Source organism: Boleophthalmus pectinirostris, unplaced genomic scaffold (assembly GCF_026225935.1).
Source record: "Boleophthalmus pectinirostris isolate CB_2022bp ecotype Guang Dong unplaced genomic scaffold, ASM2622593v1 HiC_scaffold_2, whole genome shotgun sequence".
Lineage (NCBI taxonomy): Eukaryota > Metazoa > Chordata > Actinopteri > Gobiiformes > Gobiidae > Boleophthalmus > Boleophthalmus pectinirostris.
Window position 1 is genome coordinate 23392621 of NW_026571152.1, and position 18911 is coordinate 23411531.

The window sequence follows — 18911 nt, forward strand, 5'->3', positions numbered from 1 at the left end:
CAGAAGTGGAAAAAAAGTTACAAATTATTTATTGACTGATGACGTATTCACTGAATGTTGGCACCACAAAGTAATAAAGTACTTTTTGTCTAGATAATATTCATTGTGTTTGGCTTTGCAGTGTATTCCCAAGGCATTGTGTTTGCTGCCCTCTATGTGAACATAAGGTTACTACACCCCTCTTGTTTAATCTCTAGTTACCCAGTGGATCTGTAATAAATTAGAGACACAAAAAATATAAAACTATAATGAAATGCTACAGGGTTCCTGCAGGGTTCCCATTAAGATTAACATAATTTGTGTCTTTTTTCCACAGTTCTTAAACAATCACCTTAAATCCATGTATGGAGGAGTTAAGAGTGAGAAGAAATACACTGGAGCACTTAGCCCTTGACTGAGTGCCCATACCCCCCACTGCTCTGCTCTGTCCACACAAGAGGGTCCTCCCATTCATTTCGCCCATTTGAATTCCAACATGGAGACCTCTGATGAGTGCCTGAACTGAGCCACATGACACGACTGCTAATTAATCACATTGACTATACAGGGGAGACACTTACCCTTTTTAGTGTTACTTCTGCTATTTATCTCATAGAGATGTGTCAAGGAAACGCAGAGAGGTAGGTATTGTGTCCATAAGCAATTTGAAGGCACTCTGTAACTTTTCTGGTGAAAGGTTCACCATCTGTTTGCCTATAAGGTTCCAAAGTATTCCATTAAACTTATATGTAAGAAGACAAGAAGGTGGTCACCAGGCATATACAATTCAGATCTGTAGTGACTCAATCTCACTCAAAGTAAGAATACATGTTTTTCAAGCTATTTCTGATCAATAATACACCTGTAATTCAAGAAATGTTCGATAGAAAAGTTACACTGTGAGACTTTGCAGACAAAGCATTACATCACAAGCAGAGGACAGACCGTCTACCAGAAATTACACTTACACAGTTCACTTTAACATTTTTCAATAACTGTTTCAATATATGATCCAATTTCTCTTGATTTATTATGACCAAATAATAAAACAACCACTTTCAGCTGTTTTGCCTTTTAATCTCTTAATATAACACGAATAATACATGGTTAGGTTACCCTGACCCTCCAGGCCTGTGTTTAGAACTATACCAGGCAGCAGCACCATGTTTATCCTGGACTTTTTAGCCAAAGAACTCTTCGCCTCGTCCACCTGCAGAGCTCCCACTTGATGATTTAAGCCTCTCTGGCACCTCTCCCATCTCGACCTGTGTTCCTGAATAGCAGGATACCTTCCCTCTGCTCGCTTTAAAACTCTCTCCAGTGTTTTGCTTCTTTCTAACAACTCCCCAATTCCTCCAACAGCACTGTGAAAACAGAATAAATCAAAATCTTGTTCATGTGCTATTTCCAATGCTGTCTCCCATGCAGGATTTGTGCATGACTTTATAGAACCCTAAATTTTAAATCTCTATTCTGGAGACAATTATGCACTTCAAAGGCTCTTCTGCTCACAGGTGCAGAGGCTGTTCCTTGCGAACACAATCACAAACAATGACGCCAGCACAGACTTAAGGAGGCATCTTGTGGTTTCTAGTCCTCATCAAACATGGAGCCCCTTTGATGGTCCCTTAGGCACCAGGCCATATCTTTGCACAACAAATATTACACCTATCTACTCAGCACCTCAGGGAAGGGCCCAGATGTAGCAGGCCCCACACACAAGCCTATGCAAACCACATGTGTTACAGTCTATACATTAGACTAGACACACATTATTTCACTAACTTTACTTACTTTTCCCACTCTGTTGCTAATGTTACCTCTGAAAAAACACAATATCAGCACCACATTAAACTCATATTTAGGATTTCACAGGAGATTAGTTTACAAGTCTCAGTTGTTGGTTATACTTTGCACTAATGATTTAAAAGGCCCATAAAGTGTGAACTAAGCCTTATTTGCTGGCTATAATTAGCTGTTCACAGTGATGTGCTACTAAATCCTAAATTAACATGTGTGCCTAAATTGAGGAATATTAACCATGTAGATGACATAGCCCAGAAAAGAAAAATAAGTGTAATAATATAATAATATATACAGTAAGTAGAAGTACAAGTATATATATGAATATGTTGTAGAAAATAAAGTCCTAAGTATTGATCTCAGCATTGAACGTTTTAGGGGAAACCAATAGACCATAAATTTTAAGAGAACACATGTTTCTGTGATTCATATTACTGCATAGTGATTGTTGTACTAAACAATACACAAAGTAATACATTTCAAATTTATGGTGCTCTGTTCTTCTTGTTTTATAGTGTGTTATGGTGGTTTATGAAAATAGTAAGCTGAAACATGTGTCTTTTGCTCCTTGGATAGGCATATCTTGATCACTGCTCGTGTTGTTTGGTGTGTTCATAGCTTTTGACATGTGAACAAAGTTGACAGCAATTTCGTGTGGCATACAAACAATGATTTAAGTTGAGTGAGTCACATAAATGTCTGCATGCAATGGTTTAAAACAAAATACCTAACAGTCAAACTTCTCTAACCATTTTGCAGCTACATTTTCCTCTAATGGGGTTTTTATATTCTGTGGTTGCACATGTTTTGAATTACATTAAATGAAGACTCGCCACGTGCAAACAAACATTAAAAAACGGAGAGAATAGCTTGTTCTGAGTGTTCTGAAAAAGCACGACTTTTAATGGGGCGTATATAGAAACTGCAGTATGATTACTTAGAGTCTAGATATTTCCCTTAGATCGTTTAAAAATATAGCTAATTCCTTTCAAGACAATGCAACAGTTGAACTTAGCAAACTTATATTGCAGCCACCAGTGGCCTTGTCCCTAACATAAAGAAAAGAAGGAAATTGAATTAAATGCGTAGCTTACACGCTGTGTCGTTTGCTTGCTCCCAAAGGCAAGAAAACGCAATTTACCTGCAGAACGGCGTCCAATATTTAAGTATTCAGGTGCCAAAACCTCCAATTATGAAATAATTAGTTTTCTCGTAGTGTATTCTAAATTATTATTCTAATTCCAACCAAGAATTGAGTCAGAAGCATGTGCTCACTGCCACTGTAGTATAACACTGCCCTCTAGAGGTTAGAAAAAGTCCACGCAAGTTCAACAAATGATGGATAGTTTTTGCACATGGCCAGTAGGTGGAGTGGTAAATCATTGACTGTTACCTATACCTTCAAGGCTAGACAAAAAAATAAGAGAAATTTAGCGCCGAAGTAGGAGTGGGCGATATATCGATATTTTAAATATATCGAGATATTTTTTAAACTCGATATGAATTGGGACATATCGTATATATCGATATAATGCTTATATTCAATTTTGATTTCGCCGCTTCACTTGTTTGTCTTCTCTCTCGTCGCCTCCGCGCGCCCCCGCCTCCCTGATTTTGTTCGCTCTTGTCTCCTTCACTCCTCACTACCACCGCGAACACCGAAAGTTGGTGCCAGTGAAAAACTTCAAGACTATCAGCAGCACATCCTCACATTCCACCGAATCTCGTCCTTTAGCCCGAAAGAAGCTAAACCGCATGAGCGGCACATGGTGTGCGCTGTTTATGCAAATTAGCCATGCACTTAAGTTTCGTTTCTGTAAAATGTAAACACGTGCGCAAACAGGCTGATGTGGCTCTAGAGTCGTTATGCTTCATATATTGTAAAGTTTAGTAATGTAAAGTTTATTTATGCAGAAGATTTTAATAAATAATCTGCTGCAGTGTCACTTGTACAATAGTGTTTGGAAACGTTGGGTTTGATCTGCAGTGGATTGTGGGAAACCTCAGAGCTCCTTACTGCTGGATAGGAACATGGGTCTGTTAAAATAATGAACCTCCTGAGCTTCTTCTGCTAAAGGAGCTCATGGTTCTGGTTTGGATAACAGAGTTAATGCAAAGATGAGCTTGTGTTGAGTTGTTTTATTTATGAATGAAAATAAGGAAATATGTATTATTTCTTTTATTTTACAGTTAAATTATTATTTATGTAATTAGGGTTTTTGTAATCTTAAATGTTCCTATATGAACTGCCAACCTCTTACACTTCAATAAAAAAAGACCTTGTGGAATTTGGCATATTTGTTTTTGCAGTTTTCAATTTTAGGGGGTTATTTTTTCTTAAACATATATCGAGATATATATCGTATATCGAAATATAGCAAAATATATCGAGATATATTTTTTGATCCATATCGCCCAGCCCTACTCCGAAGCCAAATTTTTCACATTATCCTAAAGAACTGAAGAAGCTGCTTGAGAAATGAATGCACTAGATAGATTTAAAATAGATTTTTTTCTTTTGCTGTGGATCCTACCTGGACGACTGAGGGATTACACAGACTTAACCTGAAGTCAGTTTACATTTTTTTTCAGTTGTAAATATCGTATGCTTAAGCGGACAACTAAACAGAAAAACTAATGTGGTTAGACTTCATTGGCAACGTGTTTCTTCTTGCTTGTGTTTTTACAGTTGGCATCACCAGTTTCACTTGGACTGAGGTCTCACAACAAGAAGGGACAATGTTACTTTTCTCAAATATATTTAGACCATACCCTGATAGAAAGCTTTGGTTGTCAATGATATAGTCTATAAGGGATCTTATGTTTATCAATCCTGCATTACTGAAAATGTTGTTTTTTTAAAGTCACAACGCTGAAATTTTCAGTTTGGATCTGGCAACCCCGTTTGAAACGGCTGCGTCCTGTTGCGCTCTGAGTGGATAGATCTTCAGTAAACTTGTGAAGTCATCTCATGGTCATCTGAGGAAGTCATCATAGTGTTAATTCATTACATTACAGGGGAGTTTTAATGGTTTATAGGGAGAAACGACTGTCATGGCAGTATCTGAACTTTACTCTAAGGTAGGTGCAATTATTGCTCAACTTTGCGGTTTTCTATGCAATTGTCGGTGTATTACTAATGTACTGTTATTGTGGTATTTAAATGTAGCTGGTCTGATAAGTCAAGAGAATTATATGTTTATATATGGATCTACAAGCATTTTTTCTTATATTATTACTTGTGCCAACTCAAATACCCATGTCCATCAATAATACACGCATATGACTGGTGACAGTGAAGCGTTACGTATCACTCTCCATATTTTTGCCATTTTTCTTTTATACTTTTATTGTTGATGCTTAGTAGCTCTGCTTTTGACATATGCCCGCTCTTTGTCCAACAGTTTGCCCGAGTCTGGCTGCCTGATGCCGCAGAAGTGTGGAAACCTGCGGAGGTTGTGAGGGACTACACCCCTGGCGACAAAACCCTCTCCCTGCAGCTAGAAGATGGCACAGTGAGACATGCACACAGTCACAGTCAGAAGCAGTGAAATTAATGTGTTATGCGCATACTTCATTTGCAATGGTGTTCACAACAGCACTGTCATGTTATGCTCAACCATAGAAACCTCCCTGTTTTGATTCATGCACAGTGCATTAACCTACTTTTTACAGATTTTATTCTATTACCAACAGTTGTGCACTTAAAGAGAGTTTGGTTAGTAAGTTAATATTTTCTGCAAACGGGGATGAGGCATTTTTACTCTGGATTGTTGCTGCATGTAAGACTACTGTCGAGTTTGGGCATGTAGTTGAGGTATGGAGTCTCCAGGAAAGTAAAAGTGTTTTACATAAGATATTACATAAGTTTTTTTTCTAATCATATTCATTAACATTTGTTTGCTTTAAGGTATTCCTGTCATGGCTAGTATCAGTCACTTAGGGCCACTGCATCTATGTGTGCTTGGCTTTCTGTAGGTAAATTAGCAGATTATTACATTTTAATTAGACTCTTATAACATTCCCACATAGCATAAAGCATTAAAGGTTATTCTAATAAGGTGGATCATAGGTGACTGTAAATCTCAATTGATTTAATATGATCACATTCAGTTCAGTCCACATATGACCACTTTCAGTTGTTCCATCTTTTAACCTTTTAATATAGCATGAATAAATGGTTAGGTGGCCCTCCCTCTTAAAACTGTTCCACATAACACTAAGCACTGAAGGTTATTAGAATAAGGAGTATCATTGGTAACTGTAAATCTCTTGTATTTTTTAGTTGTTGGAACACAAACTTGAATCTCAGACCAAAGACTTGCCACCACTCAGAAACCCTGACATCCTGGTGGGAGAGAATGACCTGACATGTCTGAGCTACCTTCATGAGCCTGCAGTCCTCCACAATCTGAAAGTGCGCTTTATCGACTCCAAGTTGATCTACACTTACTGCGGTAACCAGCCTCATCTGTGACTCTCATTATCACAGTCGCTGTAGACTTTGGAGCATTGCTCAGTGTTCGCGTTGACATAATCTAAATGATGTTGATAGCCAGTGTCTTTTGCATTTAAAGGGATATCCACTACTACGTGTGTTTTATATGGGAGTTCCCCTCTCAGGGCATCCCACTTAAATCAATCACAAATAACTTGACATTAAAGGGGCACTATGTATCTATTCTACTACAAGGTCCGCCACGAGCTTGGATCCATGAATATATTTTTGCTTTGCTTTGAATGCTCCACACTTTGACATTAAACGTACCTATCTTGGATTATTCATTTGCAAGTGTTTTTATTGCTCAAAAAACATGCATTTATTCTGTAACTTCCTGGAATCTCCTTGGAAATATATGTTTAATGCGAGACTGTGGAACATCTTCACTGAGACATGCAATGCAGAATTCTCCACCAGAAAAGTTACATAATTCACCTTTAATTCTTATTAATTTGAAAAAGCATACTGAATAATTACACAGTCTACTTTATAACAAACTTATGCTATAAATCATTTAAACCTGTCCTGATTTCTTGTTCCCTTTATTGTGTTGTTCAGGTATTGTTCTGGTTGCTATCAATCCGTACGAGCCTACCCATCTATGAAGCTGATATCATTAATGCCTATAGTGGGCAGAACATGGGGGACATGGACCCTCACATTTTTGCTGTAGCAGAAGAAGCATACAAGCAAATGGCCAGGTATCGTCTTATCACATTACAACAATGTATACAGTCTCAGTCAAGTTGCACTGAGTTTATTTCATGCTTGGATTTCTTAGAGATGAAAGAAATCAGTCTATCATTGTGAGTGGTGAGTCCGGAGCTGGAAAAACTGTCTCTGCTAAATATGCCATGCGCTACTTCGCTACAGTCAGCTCTTCATCTGGAGAAGCCACTGTTGAAGAGAGAGTCCTAGCATCCAACCCCATCATGGAGGTATAATTCATCACATAAAATGAAAAATCAGACATAAAATATTAATTTAGTTTTTGTTCCTTGTAATCCAGGCTTTTGGAAATGCCAAGACAACAAGGAATGACAACAGCAGCCGTTTTGGAAAGTATATTGAGATTGGATTTGACAAAAAACACTGCATAACAGGAGCTAACATGAGGACTTATTTATTGGAAAAGTCTAGAGTTGTGTTTCAGGTAAACAATAATTTACTAATTTGTATATGTTTTAAAGGTCTTATATTGCACAAAAATGACTCTTGTGAGTTAGAATGTTGTTATCTTATCAAAAACATACCTGGAGTTGTGTTTTGTTTCATTCACACGTTTGAGTAATTCTTTATTATTATTCTGTCTGCACCTCCAAAGCTCAAAACCTTTTGCCTTTAATTCAGTAGAGACTGGCAATAACAGGACTGAAATTACCCAAATGATTCTAGTGAAGGTGTATGGAATTTAAAAACTCACAGATGAGGAAACAAGATTATTACATTATAAACCTAATGTGGATCCTTTAAATGTAATAATACTTTTTTTTTTTTTTTTTTTTTAACCTCGACTGTATGTAGGCGCAAGATGAAAGAAACTACCATATATTCTATCAGCTATGTGCCTCATCACATTTACCAGAATTCAAAAAATTCAAATTAGGTAAGATTGCCTTTTTGTTTATTTTGGTTTCTGTGGTTACTAAATTATTATAATAGTCAGTAGTAAAATGTAATTTTTGGTTTTAGGTGATGCAGATGAATTTCACTACACCAACCAAGGTCAAAATCCAGTCATCGAGGGAGTGGATGATGCCAAGGAGATGGTAAACACTAGGAAAGCTTTCTTGTTGCTGGGTGAGTTAAAATGTTTTTGTTTCTATTCAATAATGGATGATTCAGTTTAGCAATTTCTGTTATTATGTTTAAGGAATTGACGTAGCACACCAAATGGCCATTTACCAAATCCTAGCGGCACTTCTTCATCTCAGTAATGTTGAAATAAAAGAAGAGTCCTCAGACAGAAGTTCTATTGTGGTAAATATTGTCTAGTATTTGTTGAATTATGGTACTTTATTTTTCTAAGATCTGTCCTTTTCCACAGCCAAATAATTCCCATCTAACAGTCTTTTGTGAGTTGCTGGGGGTGTCCTGTGAAGAGATGACCCATTGGTTGTGCCACAGAAAACTCCAAACAACAACTGAAACCTACGTCAAATCTCTCTCTAAATTAAATGCAACCAACGGCCGAGATGCTCTTGCCAAACATATCTACGCAGGACTCTTTAGTTGGATCGTGGACAATGTTAACAACATGTTGAAATCTACTGGGAAACAACACTCATTCATTGGAGTATTGGATATTTATGGGTATTTATTATATTTAAATACACATTCACAGCAGTCAGGCACATTATGACCACCTGCCTATGAGGTAGTGAAAACATCTGATGTTATTTTTACCTGCACTAGACGCAGCCTCATACAACCAAAGTGTACAATGAAACCTTTCTATCAAAATTAGCATGGTCTTCTTCTACAAATTAAGCAACAGTAACTATAATGTTTCATTTGGCAACTGGCAAGTTAGGTCTTGTTCATATTCAACAAATCTGTAAACACAGGAAGGGAAAATGTTCTTAGTGCCTATTATCTGCATTATCACGTCACCAGCTGAACTGGTCCAAATTTCATAGTACTGTTGAATGGATAATAGTTTAAATTGTGTTGTTGTTTTTTTTCTCCAGGTTTGAAACATTTGACATTAACAGCTTTGAACAGTTTTGCATCAATTATGCAAATGAGAAGCTCCAGCAACAGTTTAATCTGGTATAAATCTAATCTTGCTCAACAATATGCTTTTATCTGTGCAATTACATTCATCTTTGGATTTCTTTAGCATGTCTTCAAGTTGGAGCAGGAGGAGTACATGAGAGAGGAAATCCCATGGACACTCATTGACTTCTATGACAATCAGCCTTGCATAAACCTGATAGAAGCTAAACTGGGGATCCTGGACCTACTGGATGAAGAGTGCAGAGTAAAGAAAAAAACTTTCTATTCGTTGGTCTGCTTTCCACCGAAGGAGAGCTAAGTTTAGACGTTACGCATCAGGGCATGACTAACTGATGTGTCAGCGTTTTTCCCTCTTTGTAGATGCCAAAAGGCTCTGATGACTCTTGGGCCCAGAAAATGTACAACACTTTCCAGAAGCAAAACCCACACTTTGAGAAACCTCGATTGTCCAACAGGGCATTCATCATTTACCACTTTGCAGACAAGGTACTAAAACACAATTGAATGTCCCAAGTATAAACTCTACATTGAAGTTGAAGTCAGGAAGTTTCTGTGCCTGTATGTGTGGTGGGTGTTTCCCCCTTTTCTCTCCTGAACAGAACAAGCTGTGGAAAATGAATAAATAGGTGCTTGACTCATACATTCCAGCCAAAGGCACAAGGAGAGTGGCACTGTAAAAGTCAAAAACTAGCACATGCCAAATCTTGTTATTTTCAATTGACTAGGTAGTTTTTACATATTATACAGTGAAATATTTTGCCTCACTAAAAAATACTCAAAATACTGATAGTTAAAGATTATAGTAAAGATATTCTTCAAAGTGCTAATTTGCATGCGAATATGAAAGCACCTATAATATTACAGCTTGTACTGCTAATTTGACCACGAGGCCTCAATTTCATTACAAATCTAATACAAACTATTTATTGTTCACACTAGATATTACATCATAGTATTAACAAAAGGTTTAAATAAATACTAAAAGTGACATGCTTTTCTTTTATTTGTAAAATGCTTATGGCATGTCTGCTCACATTTCCTTTTATTTTCTGAGGTGGAGTACCAGTGTTATGGTTTTCTGGAGAAAAACAAGGACACAGTAAATGAGGAGCAGATAAACGTCTTGAAAAAGAGTCAGGTAAAAAAAAACAAAAAAACAAACAAACTATGATTTATGTTGTAACTTCCTGTGCCAGCCATACACAGGCTACAATTGTTCAGCTTCAGCTATTGAAGAGGAAACAAGAGCAGTGCCATCTGCTGGATATTTTAAACATTGCTATATTGTTTTTTATTGGTTGTAGTTTGCGATGTTGCTGAAACTGTTTGAAAATGATGAGAAAACAACAGTCTCAGCTAAGAAGCAATCTAAACCTGGTCAGAGAGAGACTAAGAAAACAGTTGGATTGCAGGTAAAACATGTTGTGTATTATAAATTATCATTATAAATAATAATTATCATTGCAAAAATTAAAATGCATTTGCCCTTTTGCAGTTTCGCCAGTCTCTGCATTTATTGATGGACACATTAAATGCTACTACTCCTCATTATGTGCGGTGCATTAAGCCAAATGACCATAAAGCTCCATTTACGTAAGAACAACTGTGTTTATCATATACCTATATAAATCCAGAATCTGGTGTAATAACTGTAACTTCATGTTTGTGTAGACTGGACCCCTTCAGAGCAGTTCAGCAGCTCCGAGCCTGTGGCATCCTGGAAACAGTCCGGATCTCGGCTGCAGGATTTCCATCAAGGTACAATAACCTATAAACAACCAACATAGTGCATCTTGCTCATCATGTATTCGTATATTGTAGATGGACTTATCAAGAATTCTTTGTTCGGTACCGGGTCCTGTTGAAGCAGAAAGATATCCTTCCTGATTGGAAACAGACTTGCAAAAATCTTCTAGAGAAATGCATTCAGGTATGTTGAACTGAAATATTTAAAAAAAATTAATTAAAAAAGACATAATCTATAGTTTTATTATTTGACAGGATACAAATAAATATCAGTTTGGCAAGAATAAGATCTTCTTCAGAGCTGGCCAGGTTGCTTTCCTGGAGAAACTTCGCTTTGATAAACTCCGTCTGGCCTGTGTACGCATCCAGAAGACGATTCGCTGCTGGATCGCCCGCAAGAAATACCTGAGGATGAGAGAGGCTGCCATCCTCATTCAAAAACATGTGCGGGGCTACCAAGCGCGCTGGTCAGTGGAGTAGAAAAACAGAAATCATGGTGTATTTTGTAGAAAATGTAACTCACATATCTCTATGACAGTTATGTCATGTTCCTTCGACAAACTCGGGCTGCTGTGCTTATTCAGCGGAATGTGCGAATGTGGCTCCAGAGGAGGCGATACCTGCAGATCCGCTCTGCTGCCATCGTCATCCAGAGCTTCCTGAGAGCATATATGGCCCGAATGAACTACTACAAGGTAACGTGTATTTGGTATTTCTGTGATCACTTTGGTTAATCAGTTATGGTTGTATATTTCAAATGGGTTTAAGGATCTTAATTTAAATGTTTTTAAAATCAAGCTCTCCTGTTGGTTCAATGTCATAAACTGCCTTCTTTTTCCACAGCTGATCTCTGAGCGGACAGCTGTCATCATACAGAGGTGGGTAAAGGGCTGGTTGGTGAGGAAACAGTTTAAACGTACCATAGCAGCAGTTGTCCTGCTACAGAGCTGTGTGCGGCGCATGAAGGCCAAGAGAGAGCTAAAAGCATTGAAAGCAGAGGCTCGCTCTGTGGAGCACTTTAAGAAACTGAATGTTGGCATGGAGAACAAAATAATGCAACTTCAGCACAAGATCAATGAGCAGGTGAGGTTTTCAAGAACCTTCTTTATGATGTATTTACATGCGTTTCTACATTTTTGTGAAAATGATTGGGTCATTGGGAGTCGTCATATCACATGCACAGCATGTGTGTGTCTGCCCTGCAGCATAAGGAGAACAGAGAGCTCACTGAGAGGCTGCATGCCGTGGAGAGGACCCAGGCTTTGGAAAGAGAAAAACAAAACAAGGAATTTGAAAACCTGCGTAGGTCAGAGGAGGAGGCCCGAGCTAAAGCTGAAGCTGTCCCGTCTCTGTTGGAGCAACTGTCCTTCCTTCACGAGGAGCTGGAAAACACACGGAGAGAGAAGGGGCTGATAGAAGATGAGGCAAAACTGTATGTGGACGCAACTCAAAAGGTCAGTCTCTCCTGACTTTTTCAGTTTATAGTAGGTTTTCTGTGAGATAAATACCTTTTTGTTTCCTCTTGTAGGTGGTTGATGATTTGAATATGAAAAATGAGAAATTAACAAAAGAGAACGCTGACATGCAGAAACTGATTTTAGAACAAGCCCAAAAGTTAGCAGGTAAAGCTAACAATATACATTATTATTATTCTCATTACCATATTGCGTGATAAATTATGCTGTCTCTTTTTAGATATCGATGCAAATTTTGGAGACAAAAAACAGTTAGAGATGGACTTGAGTGAGGAACGCTCCCGTTACCAGAATCTCCTGTCTGAACACTTGGAGCTGGAGGAGCGACACAGAGATTTGAAAGAGGAGATGAATGGCTTGGTTTGCTATTTTGTACTTAACAGCTAAACAAATGTAAATATATTCTTTTGTGGCATCATGTTTATATCTTTTCAGAGTGTGCCAAAATTGAGCCACAAAAGAAATGACTCCAACTATAGCAGTCATTCGTCAGAGTTTAGTCAAAGTTTGGGTTCCACTGATGCAGAGGACAACTCCAGCCAAACAGAGGTAGGATCTTTCACGCGGATATCTTTGTATTCTGCTACCACTTTTTCTATAATAACCTTTTTGTTCATTTTGTTAGAGTGAGTCAACAGTAGACCTGCCACTTTTGCTCAAGCTGCAAAGAAGAGTAAAAGAGCTGGAGCTTGAGAAACAATCTCTTTCCCATCAACTTGAAAACAGAGAAGAAACAGTACAAGTAAGTCACCACATAATATTTTTTACCACATTTGTACAAAAAACAACAACTCAATCATGTGATCTTTATGTTTTAAAGCTGGTGGAAGAGCAAAGAACTGCAGGCAGAGCAGAACTAGATTTGGAGGCCTTAAAGGTACATAGTGATAGTGCAGTTGCCAGCATGTGAATTATAGTATCTGAAATCGGTATTGTTTATTTAACTTTTATTTTTCTGTATTTACTAAACAGAGGCAGGAACTTGAGTATGAAAACAAGAAGCTGAAACAGGATTTGAATGAGCTGCGTAAATCCCTGACGGGTGAAAACCTTGATTTGGTGCCTCCTGCTCCTGGATCTAAACCATACAGTGTTCTTTTGGATCAGCTCACGTCATCCACAGAGGAGCTGGAGATGAGGAAAGAAGAAGTGATGCTTCTGCGATCACATATGGTTCGCCAAGAGGCTCTCAAACACAAGGTACTAATGACATTTTTGTATTATTACAGTCAATTGGTATAGGTAAGTATAAGTATAAGTATACGCCTTTGTGGAATACATCCTAGGGCCCAGACAATATAATATATTCACAAAGCTACAAACAATCATTGGCTTTACTAAACAAAAAATAAATAAAACATTTTACAAAGTGGCTGCAGACCATAGACCATAAAAAAATATCTACAGTCTATGGGGCAGACTCTAATCTCTAACGTTTCTACCATTGTTTAACCCACTGGACTGTCCTGATTTGAAAATGTTTGTGTTATTGGCAGTAGCTCAGTTGGTAGAGCATTTGCCCACTGATCTGAACGTTGGTGGTTTGATTCCAGCTCTTGACATAAAACATCGCAGGTTGAGTGGTCAGAGCCACTGACCCACAGGTTGGCTGGTGTGATTCCAGCTCCCACAGATGAATGCTGTCATTGTGTCCTTGGGCAAGACACTTAACCCACCTTGCCAACAGTGTCTGCGTACACTGGTGTGTGAATGTGTGTGTGAATGAGTGAGTGGTTCCTTGTTGTAAAGCGCTTTGAGTGCCTTGAAGGTGGAAAAGTGCTGTAGAAAAAATTGACCATTTTACCATTTATTTTTAAAGGATTCTGAGCTAGGTGATAGTGTTAAATTAAATTTGACTGAGATGCCTTCACATCAAGGTACTGGCAGGTAAGACTTTCTTCTTGTCTTCATTTCCAATGACTCATATAGTACTTGTCTAACTGATTATTATGGGACACAGGTCTAAAAATGTCCATACATTAAATGAAGATGGAGAACTATGGTTGGCCTATGAAGGTTTGAAGGAAACTAACAGGTAAAGCACACAGCACCATTGTTGAAGATTAAAACCATGGACACTATAATCCACATGTGATTTCTTGTTATTTCAGGCTGCTTGAGTGCCAAATGCGTGAGCAGGAACGCACACACAGTGAAGAGTGTAAACGCCTCAGAGAGGAGCTGAGCAGACTGAAGGATGACAGAGCAGAGCAACAGAAGTTTTTGGCCCTAAGCCTTCAACTTCCTGAGGCTGCACGGATTGATGCAGGTCTCAAGCATGAGATTACACAGCTAACTAATGAAAACCTTGTAAGTTGCTGTTATATCATTTTAATTCAGAATAAAATATTATTTACTGTTAGAAAGAAATTATTGATCACTGAATGAACAGTTTATTTGTGTGAAGAGATTCTTTATTCTTAAGCAATTCATTATTTGTGGATCTTCAGTTTTAAAGACTGCTCATTTGTACGTAAATATAGGAACTGATGGAGGAGCAAGAAAGACAGGACAAAATAATCAGGAAGTTAAGGAAGCAACTTAAATTCTTTATGAAAAAGGTGGAAGAATATGAAGGTAACTCTAAGCATGTAAAAATATTAACTGGAAAATAAAGCTGCATTGATCAAAAACTGTTTTCTTTTCATTTTGCAGCAACTGCTCAACTAAAGGAGAGGGCTTCTACAGTAACTCCTCCAGCCATAAACGTAAATATTACTCGCAAAGAGAAAGAATACCAGGGCATGTTGAAGTACAAGCAGGGAGATGAGACCCGGCTGCTCAAGAACTTGGTCACTGGTATGGCTAAAAAGCATACAATTATTATACAGTTACCAGTTATTATACAATTCTGTGAAACAGTTTAATGGTATGCTTTTATCTCTTCAGAGTTGAAGCCTCGTGGTGTCGCGGTCAGTTTTATCCCTGGTCTTCCTGCCTATATTATTTTCATGTGCCTTCGATATGCAGACAATGTCAACAACGATCAAAGGGTCACAGCACTGCTCAATAGCACAATCAGCAGCATCAAAGGAGTTATTAAGGTTATCTCAATGAGAAACGACAACCTAATTTTAATTGTATGATATATTTTAAACATTTGCTCTATTTCAGAAAAGAGGAAGTGACTTTGAAGTGGTTTCTTTCTGGCTGTCAAACACCTGTCGATTATTGCACTGTCTTAAGCAATACAGTGGAGAAAAGGTAAAATGCAAATAATTGTATTGAAATGTCTTTAGTTAAACCAAGTCATTAAAGCTTCTCCAAAGACATACATTTGTAGCTTTTGTAGATACAAGAGATTAATGCACTACTCATTTTGAGTGGATGTTTTCTACTCATAATTTATCATTTTAATATGATTCCTGTTTAGGTATACTCAGAGCAAAACACACCCAAACAGAATGACCACTGCCTGAGTAATTTCGAGCTGTCTGAGTACCAGCAGGTTTTTGAGGACCTCGCTATCCAGATATACCGCCAACTCATCAAATGCATGGAGGACATAATGCAGTCTCTTATTGGTTTGTATCTTCACTTTTCACTTGTACCCAAACAGTAATATGTGTCTGTCTCTCTAATGTAATGCTTTATTCATACTTTATTTTTGTTATTTTTATTTTACCTCTTTAAAAACATACGCAGAGTTGTGTTTGTTTCATTCAGACATGTTTGAGTAATTCTTAGTTATTACTCTTGTCTTACTTCAGTAGAGACTGGCAACTTAATGGCTAGTGTCATTCAAATGATTCTAATAAAGGTGTATGATGTATATTTAAATACGCAGTGAGCACTTCCTGTACTACAACATGACACCACAAGGTGTGTGAACATTGTGTTCTTCTCAAACAGTGTTTTCAGTTTGAGAAGAACACAGCCTAAATATGCAGTGTTTGTGAGTTTAACATATGAATGAAACAAAAAACAATTCCAGGTATGCTTTTAATGAGGAAACAAAAATAACAAAAATCAGAAAACAGAGTCATATGGGCGGCAGTAGCACAGTTGGTAGAGCATTTGCCCACTGATGTGAAGGTTGGCGGTTTGAATCCAGCTTTCAACATAAACATCACAGGTTGAGTGGTCAGATCCACTGACCCACAGGTTGGCTGGTGTGATTCCAGCTCCCACAGATGAATGCTGCCGTTGTGTCCTTGGGCAAGACACTTAACCCACCTTGCCCACAGTGTCTGCGTACACTGGTGTGTGAATGTGTGTGTGAATGGGTGAGTGGTTCCTTGTTGTAAAGTGCTTTAAGTGCCTTGAAGGTGGAAAAGCGCTATAGAAAAATGTGACCATTTACCATATGGATCCTTTAATGAAGTACAAGTGTGAATTAAAGTGTTTTTTATACAGTGTCAAGTATGCTGGAGCATGAGAACATCCAGGGTGTGCTGGGATCCAAACCAACTGGTCTTAGAAAGAAAAGTAGTAGTTTTGATGCGACTTCTTCAATAGAGGACTTGCTACAACGACTCAGCCTTTTCTTCTCCACCATGAGTCAACACGGCATGGACCCACCCCTCATCCAACAGGTGGTCCGACAGCAATTCTACATCATCTGTGCAATCACACTCAACCACCTGCTGCTGCGCAAAGACATGTGCTCCTGGAGTAAAGGACTGCAGATCAGGTATACAAAAAGAAGACATTTTACTTTTTTGTTAAATAGATTTAATTGATGACTCTGAACAACAGCTTTGCAAAAATGCACAAAAGGCATACATTGTGTCATAAGAGGTTTCTGCTTTTTGTGTTAACAGTAAATGAGATTTGCAGTGATTAACTGTAGTTTTGATACAATAGCACAAAAGCTCTTTGGTAAGTACAACAAATGACAGTAAATTCAACTGAAATTACCTTATAACTAGAGCAATAACAATGGGTGCATTCATTCTTGTCCTGGTTTGGTCCCAGTTTGAGCCCAATTTAGTCCAGATGTACACTTGGTTTGGTCCTGTTATGGTGCTGGCTTTGTCATCTTCTAGTGCAGCTTTAGTTCCAAGTTTAGTTCCAGTTGCTGTGGTTTATGTGTGCAAATGAGAATGCACAATATTTCACAATTGATGAAAAATGTGTTTAACATCATAAAAATCAAAGCATAAATCATTACAGAATTATAATAACAGATTCCTAAAGCCTAATATGAGCCTGTTATCCAGCCAGATTATAGTGATACGCAATTTGCTGTGTTTCCAGGTACAATGTCTGGCAGCTGGAGGAGTGGCTGACTGAGAAGGATATGGCTAACAGTGGGGCCAAAGAGATGCTGGAGCCCCTCGTTCAGGCTGCACAGCTTTTACAGATCAAGAAGAAGACGGAGGCAGACGCCCAAGCCATCTGCAATATGTGCACTGAACTCACTCCAGCTCAGGTCTATAGCTTCTAACACTTCTGCTTTATTTAGTAATCTATAAACTATGTACTTTAACTCAACCATTTTTATATTATTTTACCTTTATTATTTTGGATTTATTTTAATTGATCCCTTTTTCTGTTCACAGATTATAAAGATTTTGACATTGTACACACCAGTTATTGAATTTGAAGAGCGTGTGTGCACTACCTTTATAGACACAATTAAGGTAAGTACCAAAGTGTTGTGCTTCTTATCTATTTTTCAAATGCACAAGATGAATATCTTATTGTTACTTCCATAGGATCTTCTCAAAGACAGAGACAAGCCACCCACTTTGATGATGGACACAAAGAAGATTTTCAATGTTACTATCCACTTCACAGCCTCCCCTGTGGCTTTTGACACCATTCAGATCCCCACAAGTCTCAATGTGGGCTTTCTCACACGCATCTAGACTGTTACTTTCTAAATGTGTCAGTACTGAAGCAAAACTACCTTCATTTCAATTCAATAGCAGATGACGTGTGGGTTAATAATTTTAGTTCTGTTTTATGATGCTTTGCTCTTTGTATTTTAAATGTGATGTCTAATATATCACTTTATAAGCATTTTATAAGATGTTCTATTATAAATCATCCCATTTTAAAATGTTCTTTTTTACGTACTAGCCTATTTGAGCATTGCTGACTTCTGTTTTCTTGGATTTTTCCTTTGGGAAGCTTACTAATTTATTAAAACGTTAATATTTATTACTTTGAAAACATTTTTTAAAAGTTCTAGTTGGAACATTTTGCATTTGATGAATGTGTCATATTCTTGTGTTGCCACCCTGAATAAATTTGTTAAATCTGAAAACGATGCCAATAATGTGTTTATTAAAGCATGTCTATAGCCTATAGGCCTCTGTACAGTACGTATATGTAGCATGTATAGAGGCTACAAGTGCATATGTGCTTTTTATTCTCTCCTGTTCACATTTAAGAAAAACACGTTGCTATGTGATGGTCCTATTTCCACTGCACTTGCGACATAACAGTGGAAAGTTTGCATCCGGTTTCTACTGGAGACTCAAATCCTTGTCCAAACGAGCGCACCCTGAGTCAAGCCGCTGTCACAAGATGTAGGGGCGGGGCTTAAACAAAGTCCGCGACAGGTGAAGGCTCAAACGGAAGTACGAACCGAAACAAAGACACAATTTCTTTCCAAATAAAATCAGGTCAATTATTGCGTATCGTGAACCAGCAGCATGTTAACTTAATGTGGAAAAAAATGTAAAGAAAAAGTCATTCAATAATCCTTGGACACTTCA

General features: G+C 37.9%; 1 protein-coding gene across 1 annotated transcript; it reads left to right on the top strand.

Annotated features, from left to right (window-relative positions):
* Nucleotides 1–4683: 4683 nt before the first annotated feature.
* Nucleotides 4684–18457, top strand: LOC110169598 (unconventional myosin-Va-like). The gene is given in 41 exon segments (XM_020935153.2): nt 4684–4863; nt 5187–5297; nt 6068–6239; nt 6842–6872; nt 6874–6984; nt 7065–7221; nt 7293–7436; nt 7808–7889; nt 7976–8083; nt 8157–8263; nt 8331–8596; nt 8974–9055; nt 9126–9266; nt 9383–9508; nt 10077–10160; nt 10327–10434; nt 10518–10615; nt 10694–10780; nt 10844–10952; nt 11024–11235; nt 11307–11463; nt 11612–11851; nt 11974–12222; nt 12297–12390; nt 12464–12603; nt 12679–12792; nt 12869–12985; nt 13064–13120; nt 13216–13443; nt 14063–14130; nt 14204–14278; nt 14355–14553; nt 14727–14820; nt 14899–15042; nt 15133–15287; nt 15358–15447; nt 15617–15767; nt 16600–16876; nt 17443–17617; nt 17748–17828; nt 17904–18457. Coding segments are annotated over 41 exon segments (5421 nt in total). The 5' UTR covers nt 4684–4836; the 3' UTR covers nt 18057–18457.
* The last annotated feature ends 454 nt before the right edge of the window (nt 18458–18911 follow it).